The sequence below is a fragment of the Scyliorhinus torazame genome, chromosome 19 (assembly GCF_047496885.1).
Source record: "Scyliorhinus torazame isolate Kashiwa2021f chromosome 19, sScyTor2.1, whole genome shotgun sequence".
Lineage (NCBI taxonomy): Eukaryota > Metazoa > Chordata > Chondrichthyes > Carcharhiniformes > Scyliorhinidae > Scyliorhinus > Scyliorhinus torazame.
The window spans coordinates 8,967,505-8,992,837 of NC_092725.1; the positions used below are offsets into that span (position 1 = coordinate 8,967,505).

Genomic DNA, 25,333 nt, shown 5'->3' on the forward strand with positions numbered 1-25,333 from the left:
CCAGTACTGTACCCCAGTGTTATACAGTGACAGACTCGTCCTCACCAGTACTGTACCCCAGTGTTATACAGTGACAGACCCATCATCACCAGTACTGTACCCCAGTGTTATACAGCGACAGTCCCGCCCCCACCAGTACTGTACCCCAGTGTTATACAGTGACAGACCCGTCCCCACCAGTACTGTACCCCAGTGTTATACAGCGACAGTCCCGTCCCCACCAGTACTGTACCCCAGTGTTATACAGTGACAGACCCGTCCCCACCAGTACTGTACCCCAGTGTTATACAGCGACAGTCCCGCCCCCACCAGTACTGTACCCCAGTGTTATACAGTGACAGACCCGTCCCCACCAGTACTGTACCCCAGTGTTATACAGCGACAGTCCCGTCCCCACCAGTACTGTACCCCAGTGTTATACAGCGACAGTCCCGTCCCCACCAGTACTGTCCCGCAGTGCTATAGTGACAGATCCGTCCCCACCAGTACTGTACCCCAGTGTTATACAGTGACAGTCCCGTTCCCACCAGTACTGTACCCCAGTGTTATACAGCGACAGTCCCGTCCCCACCAGTACTGTCCCCCAGTGTTATACAGCGACAGTCCCGTCCCCACCAGTACTGTACCCCAGTGTTATACAGAGACAGACCCGTCCCCACCAGTACTGTACCCCAGTGTTATACAGTGACAGGCCCGTCCCCACCAGTACTGTACCCCAGTGTTATACAGTGACAGACCAGTCCCCACTAGTACTGTACCCCAGTGTTATACAGCGACAGACCCGTCCCCACCAGTACTGTACCCCAGTGTTATACAGTGACAGACCCGTCCCCACCAGTACTGTACCCCAGTGTTATACAGTGACAGACCCGTCCCCACCAGTACTGTACCCCAGTGTTATACAGTGACAGATCCGTCCCCACCAGTACTGTACCCCAGTGTTATACAGTGACAGACCCGTCCCCACCAGTACTGTACCCCAGTGTTATACAGTGACAGTCTGTCCCCACCAGTACTGTACCCCAGTGTTATACAGTGACAGACCCGTCCCCACCAGTACTGTACCCCAGTGTTATACAGTGACAGTCTGTCCCCACCAGTACTGTACCCCAGTATTATACAGTGACAGACCCGTCCCCACCAGTACTGTACCCCAGTGTTATACAGTGACAGACCCGTCCCCACCAGTACTGTACCCCAGTGTTATACAGTGACAGACCCGTCCCCACCAGTACTGTACCCCAGTGTTATACAGTGACAGACCCGTCCCCACCAGTACTGTACCTCAGTGTTATACAGTGACAGACCCGTCCCCACCAGTACTATACCCCGGTGTTATACAGCGACAGTCCCGTCCCCACCAGTACTGTACCCCAGTGTTATACAGCGACAGTCCCGTCCCCACCAGTACTATACCCCAGTGTTATACAGCGACAGACCCGTCCCCACCAGTACTGTACCCCTGTATTACACAGCGACAGTCCCGTCCCCACCAGTACTGTACCCCAGTGTTATACAGCGACAGTCCCGTCCCCACCAGTACTGTACCCCAGTGTAATACAGCGACAGTCCCGTCCCCACCAGTACTGTACCCCAGTGTTATACAGCGACAGTCCCGTCCCCACCAGTACTGTCCCCCAGTGTTATACAGGGACAGTCCCGTCCTCACCAGTACTGTCCCCCAGTGTTATACAGTGACAGCCCCGTCCCCACCAGTACTGTACCCCAGTGTTATACAGTGACAGACCCATCCCCACCAGTACTGTACCCCAGTGTTATAGTGACACACCCGTCCCCACCAGTACTGTGACCCAGTGTTATACAGCGACAGTCCCGCCCCCACCAGTGCTGTACCCCAGTGTTATACAGTGACAGACTTGTCCGCACCAGGACTGTACCTCAGTGTTATACAGTGACAGACCCGTCCCCACCAGTACTGTGCCCCAGTGTTATACAGTGACAGACCCATTCCCCACCAGTACTGTACCCCAGTGTTATACAGTGACAGACCCATCCCCACCAGTACTGTACCCCAGTGTTAGACAGCGACAGACCCGTCCCCAACAGTACTGTATCCCAGTGTTATACAGTGACAGGCCCGTCCCCACCAGTACTGTACCCCAGTGTTATAAAGCGACAGACCCGCCCCCACCAGTACTGTATCCCAGTGTTATACTGTGACTGTCCCGTCCCCACCAGTACTGTACCTCAGTGTTATACAGTGACAGGCCCGTCCCCACCAGTACTATACCCCAGTGTTATACAGCGACAGACCCGCCCCCACCAGTACTGTATCCCAGTGTTATACAGTGACAGGCCCGTCCCCACCAGTACTGTACCCCAGTGTTATACAGCGACAGAACCGCCCCCACCAGTACTGTACCCCAGTGTTATACAGTGACAGGCCCGTCCCCACCAGTACTGTACCCCAGTGTTATACAGAGTCAGTCCCGTCCCCACCAGTACTATACCCCAGTGTTATACAGCGACAGTCCCGTCCCCACCAGTACTATACCCCAGTGTTATACAGTGACAGACCCGTCCCCACCAGTACTGTACCCCAGTGTTATACAGTGACAGACCCATCCCCACCAGTACGGTACACCACTGTTATACAGTGGCAGACCCGTCCCCACCAGTACTGTACCCCAGTGTTATACAGCGACAGTCCCGTCCCCACCAGTACTATACCCCAGTGTTATACAGCGACAGTCCCGCCCCCACCAGTACTGTACCCCAGTGTTATACAGCGACAGTCCCGTCCCCACCAGTACTATACCCCAGTGTTATACAGCGACAGTCCCGTCCCCACCAGTACTGTACCCCAGTGTTATACAGCGACAGTCCCGTCCCCACCAGTACTGTCCCCCAGTGTTATAGTGACAGACCCGTCCCCACCAGTACTGTACCCCAGTGTTATACAGTGACAGTCCCGTTCCCACCAGTACTGTACCCCAGTGTTATACAGCGACAGTCCCGTCCCCACCAGTACTGTCCCCCAGTGTTATACAGCGACAGTCCCGTCCCCACCAGTATTGTACCCCAGTGTTATAGTGACAGACCCATCCCCACCAGTACTGTACCCCAGTGTTATACAGTGACGGACCCATCCCCACCAGTACTGTACCCCAGTGTTATACAGTGACAGTCCCGTCCCCACCAGTACTGTACCCCAGTGTTATACAGTGACAGACCCGTCCCCACCAGCACTGTACCCCAGTGTTATACAGTGACAGACCCGTCCCCACCAGTACTGTACCCCAGTGTTATACAGTGACAGACCCGTCCCCACCAGTACTATACCCCAGTGTTATGCAGTGACAGACCCGTCCCCACCAGTACTGTACCCCAGTGTTATACAGCAACAGACCCGTCCCCACCAGTACTGTACCCCAGTGTTATACAGTGACAGTCCCGTCCCCACCTGTACTGTACCCGAGTGTTATACAGCGACAGTCCCGTCCCCACCAGTACTGTACCCCAGTGCTATACAGTGACAGACCCGTCCGCACCAGTACTGTACCCCAGCGTTATACAGTGACAGACCCGTCCCCACCAGTACTATATCCCAGTGTTATACAGTGACAGCCCCGTCCCCACCAGTACTGTACCCCAGTGTTATACAGTGACAGACCCATCCCCACCAGTACTGTACCCCAGTGTTATACAGTGACAGACCCGTCCTCACCAGTACTGTACCCCAGTGTTATACAGTGACAGTCCCGTCCCCACCAGTACTGTACCCCAGTGTTATACAGTGACAGACCCATCCCCACCAGTACTGTACCCCAGTGTTATACAGTGACAGACCCGTCCTCACCAGTACTGTACCCCAGTGTTATACAGTGACAGACCCATCCCCACCAGTACTGTACCCCAGTGTTATACAGTGACAGACCCGTCCCCACCAGTACTGTACCCCAGTGTTATACAGTGACAGTCCCGTCCCCACCAGTACTGTACCCCAGTCTTATACAGTGACAGACCCATCCCCACCAGTACTGTACCCCAGTGTTATACAGTGACAGACCGTCCCCACTAGTACTGTACTCCACTGTTATACAGTGACAGACCCGTCCACACCAGTACTGTACCCCGGTGTTATACAGTGACAGACCCGTCCCCACCAGTACTGTATCCTAGTGTTATACAGTGACAGGCCCGTCCCCACCAGTACTGTACCCCAGTGTTATACAGTGACAGACCGTCCCCACCAGTACTGTACTCCACTGTTATACAGTGACAGACCCATCCCCACCAGGACTGTACCCCAGTGTTATACAGCGACAGACCCATCCCCACCAGTACTGTACCCCAGTGTTATACAGTGACAGACCCCTCCCCACCAGTATTGTACCCCAGTGTTATACAGTGACAGACCCGTCACCACCAGTACTGTACCCCAATGTTATACAGTGACAGACCAGTCCCCACCAGTACTGTACCCCAGTGTTATACAGTGACAGACCCGTCCCCACCAGTACTGTGCCCCAGTGTTATACAGTGACAGACCCGTCCCCACCAGTACTGTGCCCCAGTGTTGTACAGTGACAGACCCGTCCCCACCAGTACTGTACCCCAGTGTTATACAGTGACAGACCAGTCCCCACGAGTACTGTTCCCCAGTGTTATAGTGACAGACCCGCCCCCACCAGTACGGTACCCCAGTGTTATAGAGTGACACACCCGTCCCCACCAGTACTGTAGCCCACTGTTATAGTGACAGACCCGGCCCCACCAGTACTGTACCGCAGTGTTATACAGTGACTGACCAGTCCCCACCAGTACTGTTCCCCAGTGTTATACAGTGACAGACCAGTCCCCACGAGTACTGTTCCCCAGTGTTATAGTGACAGACCCGCCCCCACCAGTACGGTACCCCAGTGTTATAGAGTGACACACCCGTCCCCACCAGTACTGTAGCCCACTGTTATAGTGACAGACCCGGCCCCACCAGTACTGTACCGCAGTGTTATACAGTGACTGACCAGTCCCCACCAGTACTGTTCCCCAGTGTTATAGTGACAGACCCGTCCGCACCAGTTCTGTAGCCCATTATTATATATTATAGCACAAGGAAGGGCCATGTTGGTGACAGTTAATCCATTTTCCCAGGGGCAATTTGCACCCGAGGTAAGTGCAATCACAGAGGGCGGGGCGGGGGGGGGGGGGAAGAGGAGGAGGAGGAGGAGGCTCTAACCCGTGCCAAGTCCAGGGGGCAGGCACTGCTCCTTTCATCTGTGGAGATAGCTGGGTTGGGGTGCGAGATTTGTTCAAAATTTGCGAGATTTGCTTCACTGGGCAAGGAATTCCAGAGATTCACAACCCTTTGGGTGAAGACATTCCTCCTAAACTCAGTCCTAAATCTACTTCCCCTTATTTTGAGGCTATGCCCCAGAGTTCTGCTTTCACCCACCAGTGGAAACATCCTGCCCGCATCTATCCTATCTATTCCCTTCATAATCTTCTATGTTTCTATAAGATCCCCCCTCATCCTTCTAAATTCCAATGAGTACAGTCCCAGTCTACTCAACCTCTCCTCGTAATCCAACCCCTTCAGCTCTGGGATTAACCTAGTGAATCTCCTCTGCACACCCTCCAGTGCCAGTACATCCTTTCTCAAGTAAGGAGACCAAAACTGAACACAATACTCCAGGTGTGGCCTCACTAACACCTTATACAATTGCAGCATAACCTCCCTAGTCTTAAACTCCATCCCTCTAGCAATGAAGGACAAAATTCCATTTGCCTTCTTAATCACCTGTTGCACCTGTAAAACAACATTTTACGACTCATGCACTAGCTCACCCAGGTCTCTCTGCACAGCAGCATGTTTTAATATTTTATCATTTAAATAATAATCCCTTTTGCTGTTATTCCTACCAAAATGGATAACCTCGCATTTGTCAACATTGTATTCCATCTGCCAGACCCTAGCCCATTCACTTAGCCTATCCAAATCCCTCTGCAGACTTCCAGTATCCTCTGCACTTTTTGCTTCACCACTTATCTTAGTGTCGTCTGCAAACTTGGACACATTGCCCTTGGTCCCCAACTCCAAATCATCTATGTAAATTGTGAACAGTTGTGGGCCCAACACTGATCCCTGAGGGACACCACTAGCTACTGATTGCCAACCAGAGAAACACCCATTAATCCCCACTCTTTGCTTTCTATTAATTAACCAATCCTCTATCCATATTACTACTTTCCCCTTAATGCCATGCATTTTTATCTTATGCAACAACCTTTTGTGTGGCACCTTGTCAAAGGCTTTCTGGAAATCCAGATATACCACATCCACTGGCTCCCAGTTATCTACCGCACTGTTAATGTCCTCAAAAAATTCCACTCAATTAGTTAGGCACGACCTGCCCTTTATGAACCCATGCTGCATCTGCCCAATGGGACAATTTCCATCCATATGCCTCGCTATTTCTTCCTTGATGATAGATTCCAGCATCTTCCCTACTACCGAAGTTAAGCTCACTGGCCTATAATTACCCGCTTTCTGCCTACCTCCTTTTTTAAACAGTGGTGTCACGTTTGCTAATTTCCAATCCGCCGAGACCACCCCAGAGTCTAGTGAATTTTGGTAAATTATCACTAGTGCATTTGCAATTTCCCTAGCCATCTCTTTTAGCACTCTGGGATGCATTCCATCAGGACCAGGAGACTTGTCTACCTTTAGCCCCATTAGCTTGCCCATCACTACCTCCTTGGTGATAACAATCCTCTCAAGGTCCTCACCTGTCATAGTCTCATTTCCATCAGTCACTGGCATGTTATTTGTGTCTTCCACTGTGAAGACCGACCCAAAAAATCTGTTCAGTTCCTCAGCCATTTCCTCATCTTCCATTATTAAATCTCCCCTCTCATCCTCTAAAGGACCAATATTTACCTTAGCCACTCTTTTTTGTTTTATATATTTGTAGAAACTTTTACTATCCGTTTTTATATTCTGAGCAAGTTTACTCTCATAATAATAAATCTTACTCTTCTTTATAGCTTTTTTAGTAGCTTTCTGCTGCCCCCTAAAGATTTCCCAGTCCTCTAGTCTCCCACTAACTTTTGCTACTTTGTATGTTTTTTCCTTCAATTTGATACTCTCCCTTATTTCCTCAGACATCCACGGTCGATTTTCCCTCTTTTTACCGTCCTTCCTTTTTGTTGGTATAAACCTTTGCTGAGCACTGTGAGCACTTATTCTGGTAAGTTCTGCCTGGAAGTGTAGTGGAGACAGTTTCACATGAGCCGTGCAATGGGGAGAAAGGCAGGGGAATGGCATTGAGCCATGCCGTTTTTCAGAGAGAGGGTGCGGAGACGATGGGCTGAATGGTCTCCTTTAGCCCTGTAACAATTGTGTCATGTGTTGACCAGCCTGGTGGAGGGGGTGACAGGACGACATGGGGGGAGGGGGAAAGGGGGGGGGAAACTGCATATTCAGGCAAGGAGGTGGGACGAAACGGCTGGCGGTGTGCAAGGACCCTCACTTGTAGTGCATGGACTCCCCGCGGTTCCTCCAGTTGGCGATCTCCAGCGCACGGCTGTCGACACCGCGCACGCAGGCGCCCTGCTGCTGACCGTCCTGGGTGGTCTGGTAGGGTCGGAGGCGCACGACCACCTGCACCGGGTGATGGACCGGCTTCCTGGCAGGTTGCGGCTCGCAGACGCTCGAATGTCCGGACATGGTCACCTGAAATTGAGGGGGAGAGAGAAAACAAAATAACAATTAACGGGGTCGGCGCGGAGGGGGGGTGGGCGCGGATGGGGGGTGGGCGCGGATGGGGGGTGGGCGCGGATGGGGGGTGGGCGCGGAGGGGGGGTCGGCGCGGAGGGGGGGTCGGCGCGGAGGGGGGTCGGCGCGGAGGGGGGTCGGCGCGGAGGGGGGGTCGGCGCGGAGGGGGGGTGGGCGCGGAGGGGGGGTGGGCGCGGATGGGGGGTGGGCGCGGATGGGGGGTGGGCGCGGATGGGGGGTGGGCGCGGAGGGGGGGTCGGCGCGGAGGGGGGTCGGCGCGGAGGGGGGTCGGCGCGGAGGGGGGGTCGGCGCGGAGGGGGGGTGGGCGCGGAGGGGGGGTCGGCGCGGAGGGGGGGTCGGCGCGGAGGGGGGGTCGGCGCGGAGGGGGGTCGGCGCGGAGGGGGGTCGGCGCGGAGGGGGGGTCGGCGCGGAGGGGGGGTGGGCGCGGAGGGGGGGTGGGCGCGGAGGGGGGGTCGGCGCGGAGGGGGGGTGGGCGCGGAGGGGGGGTCGGCGCGGAGGGGGGGTGGGCGCGGAGGGGGGTGGGCGCGGAGGGGGGGTCGGCGCGGAGGGGGGGTCGGCGCGGAGGGGGGGTCGGCGCGGAGGGGGGGTCGGCGCGGAGGGGGGGTCGGCGCGGAGGGGGGGTCGGCGCGGAGGGGGGGTCGGCGCGGAGGGGGGGTCGGCGCGGAGGGGGGGTCGGCGCGGAGGGGGGGTCGGCGCGGAGGGGGGGTCGGCGCGGAGGGGGGGTCGGCGCGGAGGGGGGGTCGGCGCGGAGGGGGGGTCGGCGCGGAGGGGGGGTCGGCGCGGAGGGGGGGTGGGCGCGGAGGGGGGGTGGGCGCGGAGGGGGGGTCGGCGCGGAGGGGGGGTCGGCACGGAGGGGGGGTCGGCGCGGAGGGGGGGTCGGCGCGGAGGGGGGGTCGGCGCGGAGGGGGGGTCGGCGCGGAGGGGGGGTCCGCACGAGGGAGGGTCCGCACTGTCAGAGGGTCAGTGCTGAGGGAGTGCTGCACTGTCAGAGGGTCAGTACTGAGGGAGTGCCGCACTGTCAGAGGCTCAGTACTGAGGGAGTGCTGCACTGTCAGAGGGTCAGTACTGAGGGAGTGCCGCACTGTCAGAGGGTCAGTACTGAGGGAGTGCTGCACTGTCAGAGGGTCAGTACTGAGGGAGCGCTGCACTGTCACAGGGTCAGTACTGAGGGAGTGCCGCACTGTCAGAGGGTCAGTACTGAGGGAGTACCGCACTGTCAGAGGGTCAGTACTGAGGGAGTGTCGCACTGTCAGAGGGTCAGTACTGAGGGAGCGCCGCACTGTCAGAGGGTCAGTACTGAGGGAGTGTCGCACTGTCAGAGGGTCAGTACTGAGCGAGTGTCGCACTGTCAGAGGGTCAGTACTGAGGGAGCGCCGCACTGTAAGAGGGTCAGTACTGAGGGAGTGCCGCACTGTCAGCGGGTCAGGACTGAGGGAGCGCCGCACTGTCAGAGGATCAGTACTGAGGGAGCGCCGCACTGTCAGAGGGTCAGTACTGAGGGAGTGCCGCACTGTCAGCGGGTCAGTACTGAGGGAGCGCCGCACAGTCAGAGGGTCAGTACTGAGGGAGCGCCGCATGTGGGAGGGTCAGTATTGAGGGAGTGCCGCACTGTCAGAGGGTCAGTACTGAGGGAGTGTCGCACTGTCAGAGGGTCAGTACTGAGGGAGTGTCGCACTGTCAGAGGGTCAGTACTGAGGGAGTGTCGCACTGTCAGAGGGTCAGTACTGAGGGAGTGTCGCACTGTCAGAGGGTCAGTACTGAGGGAGTGCTACACTGTCAGAGGGTCAGTACTGAGGGAGTGCCGCCCTGTCAGAGGGTCAGTACTGAGGGAGTGCCGCACTGTCAGAGGGTCAGTACTGAGGGAGTGCCACACTGTCAGAGGGTCAGTACTCAGGGAGTGCCGCACTGTCAGAGGGTCAGTGCTGAGGGAGTGCTGCACTGTCAGAGGGTCAGTACTGAGGGAGTGCCGCACTGTCAGAGGCTCAGTACTGAGGGAGTGCTGCACTGTCAGAGGGTCAGTACTGAGGGAGTGCCGCACTGTCAGAGGGTCAGTACTGAGGGAGTGCTGCACTGTCAGAGGGTCAGTACTGAGGGAGCGCTGCACTGTCACAGGGTCAGTACTGAGGGAGTGCCGCACTGTCAGAGGGTCAGTACTGAGGGAGTACCGCACTGTCAGAGGGTCAGTACTGAGGGAGTGTCGCACTGTCAGAGGGTCAGTACTGAGGGAGCGCCGCACTGTCAGAGGGTCAGTACTGAGGGAGTGTCGCACTGTCAGAGGGTCAGTACTGAGCGAGTGTCGCACTGTCAGAGGGTCAGTACTGAGGGAGCGCCGCACTGTAAGAGGGTCAGTACTGAGGGAGTGCCGCACTGTCAGCGGGTCAGGACTGAGGGAGCGCCGCACTGTCAGAGGATCAGTACTGAGGGAGCGCCGCACTGTCAGAGGGTCAGTACTGAGGGAGTGCCGCACTGTCAGCGGGTCAGTACTGAGGGAGCGCCGCACAGTCAGAGGGTCAGTACTGAGGGAGCGCCGCATGTGGGAGGGTCAGTATTGAGGGAGTGCCGCACTGTCAGAGGGTCAGTACTGAGGGAGTGTCGCACTGTCAGAGGGTCAGTACTGAGGGAGTGTCGCACTGTCAGAGGGTCAGTACTGAGGGAGTGTCGCACTGTCAGAGGGTCAGTACTGAGGGAGTGTCGCACTGTCAGAGGGTCAGTACTGAGGGAGTGCTACACTGTCAGAGGGTCAGTACTGAGGGAGTGCCGCCCTGTCAGAGGGTCAGTACTGAGGGAGTGCCGCACTGTCAGAGGGTCAGTACTGAGGGAGTGCCACACTGTCAGAGGGTCAGTACTCAGGGAGTGCCGCACTGTCAGAGGGTCAGTACTGAGGGAGTGCCGCACTGTCAGAGGGTCAGTACTGAGGGAGTGCTACACTGTCAGAGGGTCAGTACTGAGGGAGTGCCACACTGTCAGAGGGTCAGTACTGAGGGAGTGCCGCACTGTCAGAGGGTCAGTACTGAGGGAGTGCTGCACTGTCAGAGGGTCAGTACTGAGGGAGCGCCGCACTGTCAGAGGGTCAGTACTGAGGGAGTGCCGCACTGTCAGAGGGTCAGTACTGAGGGAGTGCCGCACTGTCAGAGGGTCAGTACTGAGGGAGTGCCGCACTGTCAGAGGGTCAGTACTGAGGGAGTGCCGCACTGTCAGAGGGTCAGTACTGAGGGAGTGCTGCACTGTCAGAGGGTCAGTACTGAGGGAGTGCCGCACTGTCAGAGGGTCAGTACTGAGGGAGCGCCGCACTGTCAGAGGGTCAGTCCTGAGGGAGTGCCGCCCTGTCAGAGGGGCAGTACTGAGGGAGTGCCGCACTGTCTGAGGGTCAGTACTGAGGGAGTGTCGCACTGTCAGAGGGTCAGTACTGAGGGAGTGCCGCACTGTCAGAGGGTCAGTACTGAGGGAGTGCCGCACTGTCAGAGGGTCAGTACTGAGGGAGTGCCGCACTGTCAGGGGGTCAGTGCTGAGGGAGTGCTGCACTGTCAGAGGGTCAGTCCTGAGAGAGTGACACACTGTCAGAGAATCAGTACTGAGGGAGTACTGCACTGTCTGAGGGTCAGTACTGAGGGAGTGCAGCACTGTCAGAGGGTCAGTACTGAGGGAGTGTGGCACTGTCAGAGGGTCAGTACTGAGGGAGAGCCGCACTGTCAGAGGCTCAGTACTGAGGGAGTGCTGCACTGTCAGAGGGTCAGTACTGAGGGAGTGTGGCACTGTCAGAGGGTCAGTACTGAGGGAGTGCAGCACTGTCAGAGGGTCAGTACTGAGGGAGTGTGGCACTGTCAGAGGGTCAGTACTGAGGGAGAGCCGCACTGTCAGAGGCTCAGTACTGAGGGAGTGCTGCACTGTCAGAGGGTCAGTACTGAGGGAGTGCCGCACTGTCAGAGGGTCAGTACTGAGGGAGTGCCGCACTGTCAGAGGGTCAGTACTGAGGGAGTGCCGCACTGTCAGAGGGTCAGTACTGAGGGAGTGCCTCACTGTCAGAGGGTCAGTACTGAGGGAGTGCCGCACTGTCAGAGGGTCAGTACTGAGGGAGTGCCGTACTGACAGAGGGTCAGTACTGAGGGAGTGCCGCACTGTCAGAGGGTCAGTACTGAGGGAGTGCCGCACTGTCAGAGTGTCAGTACAGAGGGAGTGCCGCACTGTCAGAGGGTCAGTACTGAGGGAGTGCTGCACTGTCGGTGGGGCAGTACTGAGGGAGTGCCGCACTGTCAGAGGGTCAGTACTGAGGGAGTGCCGCACTGTCAGAGGGTCAGTACTGAGGGAGTGCCGCACTGTCAGAGGGTCAGTACTGAGGGAGTGCAGCACTGTCGGAGGGTCAGTACTGAGGGAGTGCCGCACTGTCAGAGGGTCAGTACTGAGGGAGTGCCGCACTGTCAGAGGGTCAGTACTGAGGGAGTGCCGCACTGTCAGAGGATCAGTACTGAGGGAGCGCCGCACTGTCAGAGGGTCAGTACTGAGGGAGAGCCGCACTGTCAGAGGGTCAGTACTGAGGGAATGCCGCACTGTCAGAGGGTCAGTACTGAGGGAGCGCTGCACTGTCAGAGGGTCAGTACTGAGGGAGTGCTGCACTGTCAGAGGGCCAGTACTGAGGGAGTGTGGCACTGTCAGAGGGTCAGTACTGAGGGAGAGCCGCACTGTCAGAGGGTCAGTACTGAGGGAGTGCCGCACTGTCAGAGGGTCAGTACTGAGGGAGTGCCGCACTGTCAGAGGGTCAGTACTGAGGGAGTGCCGCACTGTCAGAGGGTCAGTACTGAGGGAGTGCCGCACTGTCAGAGGGTCAGTACTGAGGGAGCGACGCACTGTCAGAGGGTCAGTACTGAGGGAGTGCCGCACTGTCAGAGGGTCAGTACTGAGGGAGTGCCGCACTGTCAGAGGGTCAGTACTGAGGGATGGCCGCACTGTCAGAGGGTCAGTACTGAGGGAGTGCCGCACTCTCAGAGGGTCAGTACTGAGGGAGTGTCGCACTGTCAGAGGGTCAGCACTGAGGGAGTGCCGCACTGTCAGAGGGTCAGTACTGAGGGAGTGCTGCACTGTCAGAGGGTCAGTACTGAGGGAGTGCCGCACTGTCAGAGGGTCAGTACTGAGGGAGTGCCGCACTGTCAGAGGGTCAGTACTGAGGGAGTGTCGCACTGTCAGAGGGTCAGTACTGAGGGAGTGTCGCACTGTCAGAGGGTCAGCACTGAGGGAGTGCCGCACTGTCAGAGGGTCAGTACTGAGGGAGTGCTGCACTGTCAGAGGGTCAGTACTGAGGGAGTGCCGCACTGTCAGAGGGTCAGTACTGAGGGAGTGCAGCACTGTCAGAGGGTCAGTACTGGGGGAGTGCTGCACTGTCAGAGGGTCAGTACTGAGGGAGTGCCGCACTGTCACAGGGTCAGTACTGAGGGAGTGCAGCACCGTCAGAGGGTCAGTACTGAGGGAGTGCTGCACTGTCAGAGGGTCAGTACAGAGGGAGTGCTGCACTGTCAGAGGGTCAGTACAGAGGGAGTGCTGCACTGTCAGAGGGTCAGTACTGAGGGAGTGCCGCACTGTGAGGGGGTCAGTACAGAGGGAGTGCTGCACTGTCAGAGGGTCAGTACTGAGGGAGTGCTGCACTGTCAGAGGGTCAGTACTGAGGGAGTGCTGCACTGTCAGAGGGTCAGTACTGAGGGAGCGCCGCACTGTCAGAGGGTCAGTACTGAGGGAGTGCCGCACTGTCAGAGGCTCAGTACTGAGGGAGTGCCGCACTGTCAGAGGGTCAGTACTGAGGGAGTGCCGCACTGTCAGAGGGTCAGTACTGAGGGAGAGCCGCACTGTCAGAGGGTCAGTACTGAGGGAGTGCCGCACTGTCAGAGGGTCAGTACTGAGGGAGTGCCGCACTGTCGGAGGGTCAGTACTGAGGGAGTGCCGCACTGTCAGGGGGTCAGTACTGAGGGAGTGCCGCACTATCAGAGGGTCAGTACTGATGGAGTGCTGTACTGTCAGAGGGTCAGTACTGAGGGAGTGCAGCATTATCAGAGGGTCAGTACTGAGGGAGTGCCGCACTGTCAGAGGGTCAGTACTGAGGGAGTGCCGCACTGTCGGAGGGTCAGTACTGAGGGAGTGTCGCACTGTCGGAGGGTCAGTACTGAGGGAGTGCTGCACTGTCGGAGGGTCAGGGAGTGCCGCACTGTCAGAGGGTCAGTACTGAGGGAGTGCCGCACTGTCAGAGGGTCAGTACTGAGGGAGTGCCGCACTGTCGGGGGGTCAGTACTGAGGGAGTGCCGCACTGTCAGAGGGTCAGTACTGAGGGAGTGCTGCACTGTCAGAGGGTCAGTACTGAGGGAGTGCCGCACTGTCAGAGGGGCAGGACTGAGGGAGTGCTGCACTGTAAGAGGGTCAGTAATGAGGGAGTGCTGCACTGTCAGAGGGTCAGTACTGAGGGAGTGCTGCACTGTCAGAGGGTCAGTACTGAGGGAGTGCCGCACAGTCAGAGGGTCAGTACTGAGGGAGTGCCGCACTGTCAGAGGGTCAGTACTGAGGGAGTGCTGCACTGCCAGAGGGTCAGTACTGAGGGAGTGCTGCACTGTCAGAGGGTCAGTACTGAGGGAGTGCCGCACTGTCAGAGGGTCAGTGTTGAGGGAGTGCCGCACTGTCAGAGGGTCAGTACTGAGGGAGTGCCGCACTGTCAGAGGGTCAGTACTGAGGGAGTGCCGCACAGTCAGAGGGTCAGTACTGAGGGAGTGCCGCACTGTCAGAGGGTCAGTACTGAGGGAGTGCTGCACTGTCAGAGGGTCAGTACTGAGGGAGTGCCGCACTGACAGAGGGTCAGTACTGAGGGAGTGCTGCACTGTCAGAGGGTCAGTACTGAGGGAGTGCCGCACTGTCAGAGGGTCAGTACTGAGGGAGTGCTGCACTGTCAGAGGGTCAGTACTGAGGGAGTGCCGCACTGTCAGAGGGTCAGCACTGAGGAAGTGCCGCACTGTCAGAGGGTCAGTACTGAGGGAGTGCTGCACTGTCAGAGGGTCAGTACAGAGGGAGTGCTGCACTGTCAGAGGGTCAGTACTGAGGGAGTGCTGCACTGTCAGAGGGTCACTACTGAGGGAGTGCCGCACTGTCAGAGGGTCAGTACTGAGGGAGTGCTGCACTGTCAGAGGGTCAGTACTGAGGGAGTGCCGCACTGTCAGAGGGTCAGTACTGAGGGAGTGCCGCACTGTCAGAGGGTCACTACTGAGGGAGTGCTGCACTGTCAGGGGGTCAGTACTGAGGGAGTGCCGCACTGTCAGAGGGTCAGTACTGAGGGAGTGCTGCACTGTCAGAGGGTCAGTACTGAGGGAGTGCTGCACTGTCAGAGGGTCAGTACTGAGGGAGTGCTGCACTGTCAGAGGGTCAGTACTGAGGGAAAGCCGCACTGTCAGAGGGTCACGACTGAGGGAGTGCTGCACTGTCAGAGGGTCAGTACTAAGGGAGTGCTGCACTGTCAGAGGGTCAGTACTGAGGGAGTGCCGCACTGTCAGAGGGTCACTACTGAGGGAGTGCTGCACTGTCAGGGGGTCAGTACTGAGGGAGTGCCGCACTGTCAGAGGGTCACTACTGAGGGAGTGCTGCACTGTCAGGGGGTCAGTATTCAGGGAGTGCCGCACTGTCAGAGGGTCACTACTGAGGGAGTGCTGCACTGTCAGAGGGTCAGTACTGAGGGAGTGCTGCACTGTCAGAGGGTCAGTACTGAGGGAGTACTGCATTGTCAGAGGGTCAGTGCTGAGGGAGTGCTGCACTGTCAGAGGGTCAGTACTGAGGGAGTGCTGCACTGTCAGGGGGTCAGTACTGAGGGAGTGCTGCACTGTCAGAGGGACAGTACTGAGGGAGTGCCGCACTGTCAGAGGGTCAGTACTGAGAGAGCGCCGCACTGTCAGAGGGGCAGTACTGAGGGAGCGCCGCACTGTCAGAGGGTCACTACTGAGGGAGTGCTGCAGTGTCAGAGGGTCACTACTGAGGGAGTGCTGCACTGTCAGAGGGTGAGTACTGAGGGAGTACCGCACTGTCAGAGGGTCAGTACTGAGGGAGTGCTGCACTGTCAGAGGGTCAGTACTGAGGGAGTGCCGCACTGTCAGAGGGTCAGTACTGAGGGAGTGCCGCACTGTCAGAGGGTCAGTACTGAGGGAGTGCCGCACTGTCAGAGGGTCAGTACTGAGGGAGAGCCGCACTGTCAGAGGGTCAGTACTGAGGGAGTGCCGCACTGTCAGAGGGTCAGTACTGAGGGAGTGCTGCACTGTCAGAGGGTCAGTATTGAGGGAGTGCTGCACTGTCAGAGGGTCAGTACTGAGGGAGTGCCGCACTGTCAGAGGGCCAGTACTGAGGGAGTGCTGCACTGTCAGAGGGTCAGTACTGAGGGAGTGCCGCACTGTCAGAGGGTCAGCACTGAGGGAGTGCCGCACTGTCAGAGGGTCAGTACTGAGGGAGTGCTGCACTGTCAGAGGGTCAGTACTGAGGGAGTGCTGCACTGTCAGAGGGTCAGTACTGAGGGAGTGCTGCACTGTCAGAGGGTCACTACTGAGGGAGTGCCGCACTGTCAGAGGGTCAGTACTGAGGGAGTGCCGCACTGTCAGAGGGTCAGTACTGAGGGAGTGCCGCACTGTCAGAGGGTCAGTACTGAGGGAGTGCCGCACTGTCAGAGGGTCAGTACTGAGGGAGTGCCGCACTGTCAGAGGGTCACTACTGAGGGAGTGCTGCACTGTCAGGGGGTCAGTACTGAGGGAGTGCCGCACTGTCAGAGGGTCAGTACTGAGGGAGTGCTGCACTGTCAGAGGGTCAGTACTGAGGGAGTGCTGCACTGTCAGAGGGTCAGTACTGAGGGAGTGCTGCACTGTCAGAGGGTCAGTACTGAGGGAGTGCTGCACTGTCAGAGGGTCACTACTGAGGGAGTGCTGCACTGTCAGAGGGTCAGTACTGAGGGAGTGCTGCACTGTCAGTGGTCAGTACTGAGGGAGTGCCGCACTGTCAGAGGGTCACTACTGAGGGAGTGCTGCACTGTCAGGGGGTCAGTACTGAGGGAGTGCCGCACTGTCAGAGGGTCACTACTGAGGGAGTGCTGCACTGTCAGAGGGTCAGTACTGAGGGAGTGCTGCACTGTCAGAGGGTCAGTACTGAGGGAGTACTGCATTGTCAGAGGGTCAGTGCTGAGGGAGTGCTGCACTGTCAGAGTGTCAGTACTGAGGGAGTGCTGCACTGTCAGGGGGTCAGTACTGAGGGAGTGCTGCACTGTCAGAGGGACAGTACTGAGGGAGTGCCGCACTGTCAGAGGGTCAGTACTGAGAGAGCGCCGCACTGTCAGAGGGTCACTACTGAGGGAGTGCTGCACTGCCAGAGGGTCACTACTGAGGGAGTGCTGCACTGTCAGAGGGTCACTACTGAGGGAGTGCTGCACTGTCAGAGGGTCAGTACTGAGGGAGTGCTGCACTGTCAGAGGGTCAGTACTGAGGGAGTGCCGCACTGTCAGAGGGTCAGTACTGAGGGAGTGCTGCACTGTCAGAGGGTCAGTACTGAGGGAGTGCCGCACTGTCAGAGGGTCAGTACTGAGGGAGCGCCGCACTGTCAGCGGGTCAGTACTGAGGGAGTGCCGCACTGTCAGAGGGTCAGTACTGAGGGAGCGCCGCACTGTCAGCGGGTCAGTACTGAGGGAGTGCCGCACTGACAGCGGGTCAGTACTGAGGGAGTGCTGCACTGTCAGAGGGTCACTACTGAGGGAGTGCTGCACTGTCAGAGGGTCACTACTGAGGGAGTGCTGCACTGTCAGAGGGTCACTACTGAGGGAGTGCTGCACTGTCAGAGGGTCAGCACTGAGGGAGCGCCGCGCTGTCAGAGGGTCAGTACTGAGGGAGCGCCGCACTGTCAGAGGGTCACTACTGAGGGAGTGCTGCACTGTCAGAGGGTCACTACTGAGGGAGTGCTGCACTGTCAGAGGGTCAGTACTGAGGGAGCGCCGCACTGTCAGAGGGTCAGTACTGAGGGTGTGCTGCACTGTCAGAGGGTCACTACTGAGGGAGTGCTGCGCTGTCAGAGGGTCCATACTGAGGGAGTGCCGCACTGTCAGAGGGTCAGTACTGAGGGAGCGCCGCACTGTCAGAGGGTCAGTACTGAGGGAGCGCCGCACTGTCAGAGGTTCAGTACTGAGGGAGTGCCGCACTGTCAGAGGGTCAGTACTGAGCGAGTGCTGCACTGTCAGAGGGTCAGTACTGAGGGAGCGCCGCACTGTCAGAGGGTCACTACTGAGGGAGTGCTGCACTGTCAGAGGGTCACTACTGAGGGAGTGCTGCACTGTCAGAGGGTCAGTACTGAGGGAGCGCCGCACTGTCAGAGGGTCAGTACTGAGGGTGTGCTGCACTGTCAGAGGGTCACTACTGAGGGAGTGCTGCACTGTCAGAGGGTCAGTACTGAGGGAGTGCTGCACTGTCAGAGGGTCAGTACTGAGGGAGTGCCGCACTGTCAGCGGGTCAGTACTGAGGGAGTGCTGCACTGTCAGAGGGTCACTACTGAGGGAGTGCTGCACTGTCAGAGGGTCACTACTGAGGGAGTGCTGCACTGTCAGAGGGTCAGTACTGAGGGAGCGCCGCACTGTCAGAGGGTCACTACTGAGGGGGTGCTGCACTGTCAGAGGGTCACTACTGAGTGAGTGCTGCACTGTCAGAGGGTCCGTACTGAGGGAGTGCCGCACTGTCAGAGGTTCAGTACTGAGGGAGTGCCGCACTGTCAGAGGGTCACTACTGAGGGAGTGCTGCACTGTCAGAGGGTCCGTACTGAGGGAGCGCCGCACTGTCAGAGGGTCAGTACTGAGGGAGTGCCGCACTGTCAGAGGGTCAGTACTGCGGGAGTGCTGCACTGTCAGAGGGTCAGTACTGAGGGAGTGCCGCACTGTCAGAGGGTCAGTACTGAGGGAGTGCCGCACCGTCAGAGGGTCAGTACTGAGGGAGTGCTGCACTGTCAGAGGGTCAGTACAGAGGGAGTGCTGCACTGTCAGAGGGTCAGTACAGAGGGAGTGCTGCACTGTCAGAGGGTCAATACTGAGGGAGTGCCGCACTGTGAGGGGGTCAGTACAGAGGGAGTGCTGCACTGTCAGAGGGTCAGTACTGAGGGAGTGCTGCACTGTCAGAGGGTCAGTACTGAGGGAGTGCTGCACTGTCAGAGGGTCAGTACTGTGGGAGCGCCGCACTGTCAGAGGGTCAGTACTGAGGGAGTGCCGCACTGTCAGAGGCTCAGTACTGAGGGAGTGCCGCACTGTCAGAGGGTCAGTACTGAGGGAGTGCCGCACTGTCAGAGGGTCAGTACTGAGGGAGAGCCGCACTGTCAGAGGGTCAGTACTGAGGGAGTGCCGCACTGTCAGAGGGTCAGTACTGAGGGAGTGCCGCACTGTCAGAGGGTCAGTACTGAGGGAGTGCCGCACTGTCAGGGGGTCAGTACTGAGGGAGTGCCGCACTATCAGAGGGTCAGTAATGAGGGAGTGCTGTACTGTCAGAGGGTCAGTACTGAGGGAGTGCTGCATTATCAGAGGGTCAGTACTGAGGGAGTGCCGCACTGTCAGAGTGTCAGTACTGAGGGAGTGCCGCACTGTCAGAGGGTCACTACTGAGGGAGTGCTGCACTGTCAGGGGGTCAGTACTGAGGGAGTGCCGCACTGTCAGAGGGTCAGTACTGAGGGAGTGCTGCACTGTCAGAGGGTCAGTACTGAGGGAGTGCTGCACTGTCAGAGGGTCAGTACTGAGGGAGTGCTGCACTGTCAGAGGGTCACTACTGAGGGAGCGCTGCACAGTCAGAGGGTCAGTACTGAGGGAGTGCTGCACTGTCAGAGGGTCAGTACTGAGGGAGTACTGCATTGTCAGAGGGTCAGTGCTGAGGGAGTGCTGCACTGTCAGAGTGTCAGTACTGAGGGAGTGCTGCACTGTCAGGGGGTCAGTACTGAGGGAGTGCTGCACTGTCAGAGGGACAGTACTGAGGGAGTGCCGCACTGTCAGAGAGTCAGTACTGAGAGAGCGCCGCACTGTCAGAGGGTCAGTACTGAGGGAGCGCCGCACTGTCAGAGGGTCAGTACTGAGGGAGCGCTGCACTGTCAGAGGGTCACTACTGAGGGAGTGCTGCAGTGTCAGAGGGTCACTACTGAGGGAGTGCTGCACTGTCAGAGGGTCAGTACTGAGGGAGTACCGCACTGTCAGAGGGTCAGTACTGAGGGAGTGCCACACTGTCAGAGAGTCAGTACTGAGGGAGCGCCGCACTGTCAGAGGGTCACTACTGAGGGAGTGCTGCACTGTCAGAGGGTCACTACTGAGGGAGTGCCGCACTGTCAGAGGGTCAGTACTGAGGGAGTGCCGCACTGTCAGAGGGTCAGTACTGAGGGAGTGCCGCACTGTCAGAGGGTCAGTACTGAGGGAGTGCTGCACTGTCAGAGGGTCAGTACTGAGGGAGTGCCGCACTGTCAGAGGGTCAGTACTGAGGGAGTGCCGCACTGTCAGAGGGTCAGTACTGAGGGAGTGCCGCACTGTCAGAGGGTCAGTACTGAGGGAGTGCCGCACTGTCAGAGGGTCAGTACTGAGGGAGTGCTGCACTGTCAGAGGGTCAGTACTGAGGGAGTGCCGCACTGTCAGATGGTCAGTACTGAGGGAGTGCTGCACTGTCAGAGGGTCAGTACTGAGGGAGTGCCGCACTGTCAGAGGGTCAGTACTGAGGGAGTGCTGCACTGTCAGAGGGTCAGTACTGAGGGAGTGCCGCACTGTCAGAGGGTCAGCACTGAGGGAGTGCCGCACTGTCAGAGGGTCAGTACTGAGGGAGTGCTGCACTGTCAGAGGGTCAGTACAGAGGGAGTGCTGCACTGTCAGAGGGTCAGTACTGAGGGAGTGCTGCACTGTCAGAGGGTCACTACTGAGGGAGTGCCTCACTGTCAGAGGGTCAGTACTGAGGGAGTGCCGCACTGTCAGAGGGTCAGTACTGAGGGACTGCCGCACTGTCAGAGGGTCAGTACTGAGGGAGTGCCGCACTGTCAGAGGGTCAGTACTGAGGGAGTGCCGCACTGTCAGAGGGTCACTACTGAGGGAGTGCCGCACTGTCAGAGGGTCAGTACTGAGGGAGTGCCGCACTGTCAGAGGGTCACTACTGAGGGAGTGCTGCACTGTCAGGGGGTCAGTACTGAGGGAGTGCCGCACTGTCAGAGGGTCAGTACTGAGGGAGTGCTGCACTGTCAGAGGGTCAGTACTGAGGGAGTGCTGCACTGTCAGAGGGTCAGTACTGAGGGAGTGCTGCACTGTCAGAGGGTCAGTACTGAGGGAAAGCCGCACTGTCAGAGGGTCACTACTGAGGGAGTGCTGCACTGTCAGAGGGTCAGTACTGAGGGAGTGCTGCACTGTCAGAGGGTCAGTACTGAGGGAGTGCCGCACTGTCAGGGGGTCACTACTGAGGGAGTGCTGCACTGTCAGGGGTCAGTACTGAGGGAGTGCCGCACTGTCAGAGGGTCACTACTGAGGGAGTGCTGCACTGTCAGGGGGTCACTACTGAGGGAGCGCTGCACTGTCAGAGGGTCAGTACTGAGGGAGTACTGCATTGTCAGAGGGTCAGTGCTGAGGGAGTGCTGCACTGTCAGAGTGTCAGTACTGAGGGAGTGCTGCACTGTCAGAGGGTCAGTACTGAGGGAGTACTGCATTGTCAGAGGGTCAGTGCTGAGGGAGTGCTGCACTGTCAGAGTGTCAGTAATGAGGGAGTGCTGCACTGTCAGGGGGTCAGTACTGAGGGAGTGCTGCACTGTCAGAGGGACAGTACTGAGGGAGTGCCGCACTGTCAGAGAGTCAGTACTGAGAGAGCGCCGCACTGTCAGATGGTCAGTACTGAGGGAGTGCTGCACTGTCAGAGGGTCAGTACTGAGGGAGTGCTGCACTGTCAGAGGGTCACTACTGAGGGAGTGCTGCAGTGTCAGAGGGTCACTACTGAGGGAGTGCTGCACTGTCAGAGGGTCAGTACTGAGGGAGTACCGCACTGTCAGAGGGTCAGTACTGAGGGAGTGCCACACTGTCAGAGAGTCAGTACTGAGGGAGCGCCGCACTGTCAGAGGGTCACTACTGAGGGAGTGCTGCACTGTCAGAGGGTCACTACTGAGGGAGTGCCGCACTGTCAGAGGGTCAGTACTGAGGGAGTGCCGCACTGTCAGAGGGTCAGTACTGAGGGAGTGCCGCACTGTCAGAGGGTCAGTACTGAGGGAGTGCTGCACTGTCAGAGGGTCAGTACTGAGGGAGTGCCGCACTGTCAGAGGGTCAGTACTGAGGGAGTGCCGCACTGTCAGAGGGTCAGTACTGAGGGAGTGCCGCACTGTCAGAGGGTCAGTACTGAGGGAGTGCCGCACTGTCAGAGGGTCAGTACTGAGGGAGTGCTGCACTGTCAGAGGGTCAGTACTGAGGGAGTGCCGCACTGTCAGATGGTCAGTACTGAGGGAGTGCTGCACTGTCAGAGGGTCAGTACTGAGGGAGTGCCGCACTGTCAGAGGGTCAGTACTGAGGGAGTGCTGCACTGTCAGAGGGTCAGTACTGAGGGAGTGCCGCACTGTCAGAGGGTCAGCACTGAGGGAGTGCCGCACTGTCAGAGGGTCAGTACTGAGGGAGTGCTGCACTGTCAGAGGGTCAGTACAGAGGGAGTGCTGCACTGTCAGAGGGTCAGTACTGAGGGAGTGCTGCACTGTCAGAGGGTCACTACTGAGGGAGTGCCGCACTGTCAGAGGGTCAGTACTGAGGGAGTGCCGCACTGTCAGAGGGTCAGTACTGAGGGACTGCCGCACTGTCAGAGGGTCAGTACTGAGGGAGTGCCGCACTGTCAGAGGGTCAGTACTGAGGGAGTGCCGCACTGTCAGAGGGTCACTACTGAGGGAGTGCCGCACTGTCAGAGGGTCAGTACTGAGGGAGTGCCGCACTGTCAGAGGGTCACTACTGAGGGAGTGCTGCACTGTCAGGGGGTCAGTACTGAGGGAGTGCCGCACTGTCAGAGGGTCAGTACTGAGGGAGTGCTGCACTGTCAGAGGGTCAGTACTGAGGGAGTGCTGCACTGTCAGAGGGTCAGTACTGAGGGAGTGCTGCACTGTCAGAGGGTCAGTACTGAGGGAAAGCCGCACTGTCAGAGGGTCACTACTGAGGGAGTGCTGCACTGTCAGAGGGTCAGTACTGAGGGAGTGCTGCACTGTCAGAGGGTCAGTACTGAGGGAGTGCCGCACTGTCAGGGGGTCACTACTGAGGGAGTGCTGCACTGTCAGGGGTCAGTACTGAGGGAGTGCCGCACTGTCAGAGGGTCACTACTGAGGGAGTGCTGCACTGTCAGGGGGTCACTACTGAGGGAGCGCTGCACTGTCAGAGGGTCAGTACTGAGGGAGTACTGCATTGTCAGAGGGTCAGTGCTGAGGGAGTGCTGCACTGTCAGAGTGTCAGTACTGAGGGAGTGCTGCACTGTCAGAGGGTCAGTACTGAGGGAGTACTGCATTGTCAGAGGGTCAGTGCTGAGGGAGTGCTGCACTGTCAGAGTGTCAGTACTGAGGGAGTGCTGCACTGTCAGGGGGTCAGTACTGAGGGAGTGCTGCACTGTCAGAGGGACAGTACTGAGGGAGTGCCGCACTGTCAGAGAGTCAGTACTGAGAGAGCGCCGCACTGTCAGAGGGTCAGTGCTGAGGGAGCGCCGCACTGTCAGAGGGTCACTACTGAGGGAGTGCTGCACTGTCAGAGGGTCACTACTGAGGGAGTGCTGCAGTGTCAGAGGGTCACTGCTGAGGGAGTGCTGCACTGTCAGAGGGTCAGTACTGAGGGAGTACCGCACTGTCAGAGGGTCAGTACTGAGGGAGTGCCACACTGTCAGAGAGTCAGTACTGAGGGAGCGCCGCACTGTCAGAGGGTCACTACTGAGGGAGTGCTGCACTGTCAGAGGGTCACTACTGAGGGAGTGCCGCACTGTCAGAGGGTCAGTACTGAGGGAGTGCCGCACTGTCAGAGGGTCAGTACTGAGGGAGTGCCGCACTGTCAGAGGGTCAGTACTGAGGGAGTGCCGCACTGTCAGAGGGTCAGTACTGAGGGAGTGCTGCACTGTCAGAGGGTCAGTACTGAGGGAGTGCCGCACTGTCAGAGGGTCAGTACTGAGGGAGTGCCGCACTGTCAGAGGGTCAGTACTGAGGGAGTGCCGCACTGTCAGAGGGTCAGTACTGAGGGAGTGCCGGACTGTCAGAGGGTCAGTACTGAGGGAGTGCTGCACTGTCAGAGGGTCAGTACTGAGGGAGTGCCGCACTGTCAGATGGTCAGTACTGAGGGAGTGCTGCACTGTCAGAGGGTCAGTACTGAGGGAGTGCCGCACTGTCAGAGGGTCAGTACTGAGGGAGTGCCGCACTGTCAGAGGGTCAGCACTGAGGGAGTGCCGCACTGTCAGAGGGTCAGTACTGAGGGAGTGCTGCACTGTCAGAGGGTCAGTACAGAGGGAGTGCTGCACTGTCAGAGGGTCAGTACTGAGGGAGTGCTGCACTGTCAGAGGGTCACTACTGAGGGAGTGCCGCACTGTCAGAGGGTCAGTACTGAGGGAGTGCCGCACTGTCAGAGGGTCAGTACTGAGGGAGTGCCGCACTGTCAGAGGGTCAGTACTGAGGGAGTGCCGCACTGTCAGAGGGTCAGTACTGAGGGAGTGCCGCACTGTCAGAGGGTCACTACTGAGGGAGTGCTGCACTGTCAGGGGGTCAGTACTGAGGGAGTGCCGCACTGTCAGAGGGTCAGTACTGAGGGAGTGCTGCACTGTCAGAGGGTCAGTACTGAGGGAGTGCTGCACTGTCAGAGGGTCAGTACTGAGGGAGTGCTGCACTGTCAGAGGGTCAGTACTGAGGGAGTGCTGCACTGTCAGAGGGTCAGTACTGAGGGAAAGCCGCACTGTCAGAGGGTCACTACTGAGGGAGTGCGGCACTGTCAGAGGGTCAGTACTGAGGGAGTGCTGCACTGTCAGAGGGTCAGTACTGAGGGAGTGCCGCACTGTCAGAGGGTCACTACTGAGGGAGTGCTGCACTGTCAGGGGGTCAGTACTGAGGGAGTGCTGCACTGTCAGAGGGTCAGTACTGAGGGAGTACTGCATTGTCAGAGGGGCAGTGCTGAGGGAGTGCTGCACTGTCAGAGTGTCAGTACTGAGGGAGTGCTGCACTGTCAGGGGGTCAGTACTGAGAGAGCGCCGCACTGTCAGAGGGTCAGTACTGAGGGAGCGCCGCACTGTCAGAGGGTCACTACTGAGGGAGTGCTGCACTGTCAGAGGGTCACTACTGAGGGAGTGCTGCAGTGTCAGAGGGTCACTACTGAGGGAGTGCTGCACTGTCAGAGGGTCAGTACTGAGGGAGTACCGCACTGTCAGAGGGTCAGTACTGAGGGAGGGCCACACTGTCAGAGAGTCAGTACTGAGGGAGCGCCGCACTGTCAGAGGGTCACTACTGAGGGAGTGCTGCACTGTCAGAGGGTCACTACTGAGGGAGTGCTGCACTCTCAGAGGGTCACTTCTGAGGGAGTGCTGCACTGTCAGAGGGTCAGTACTGAGGGAGTGCTGCACTGTC

At 58.2% G+C, this 25,333-nt stretch overlaps 1 protein-coding gene across 2 annotated transcripts in view; it reads right to left on the minus strand.

The window, feature by feature from the left end:
* The window catches only part of kif22 (kinesin family member 22), a 196,206-nt gene that overhangs the window by 91,910 nt on the left and 78,963 nt on the right, over positions 1 to 25,333 (minus strand). For both annotated transcript variants that reach the window (XM_072484041.1, XM_072484042.1), the window contains exon 2: positions 7,494 to 7,696. In XM_072484041.1, the coding sequence (XP_072340142.1) occupies positions 7,494 to 7,696 (203 nt within the window). The remainder of the gene's footprint in view (positions 1 to 7,493; positions 7,697 to 25,333) is intronic.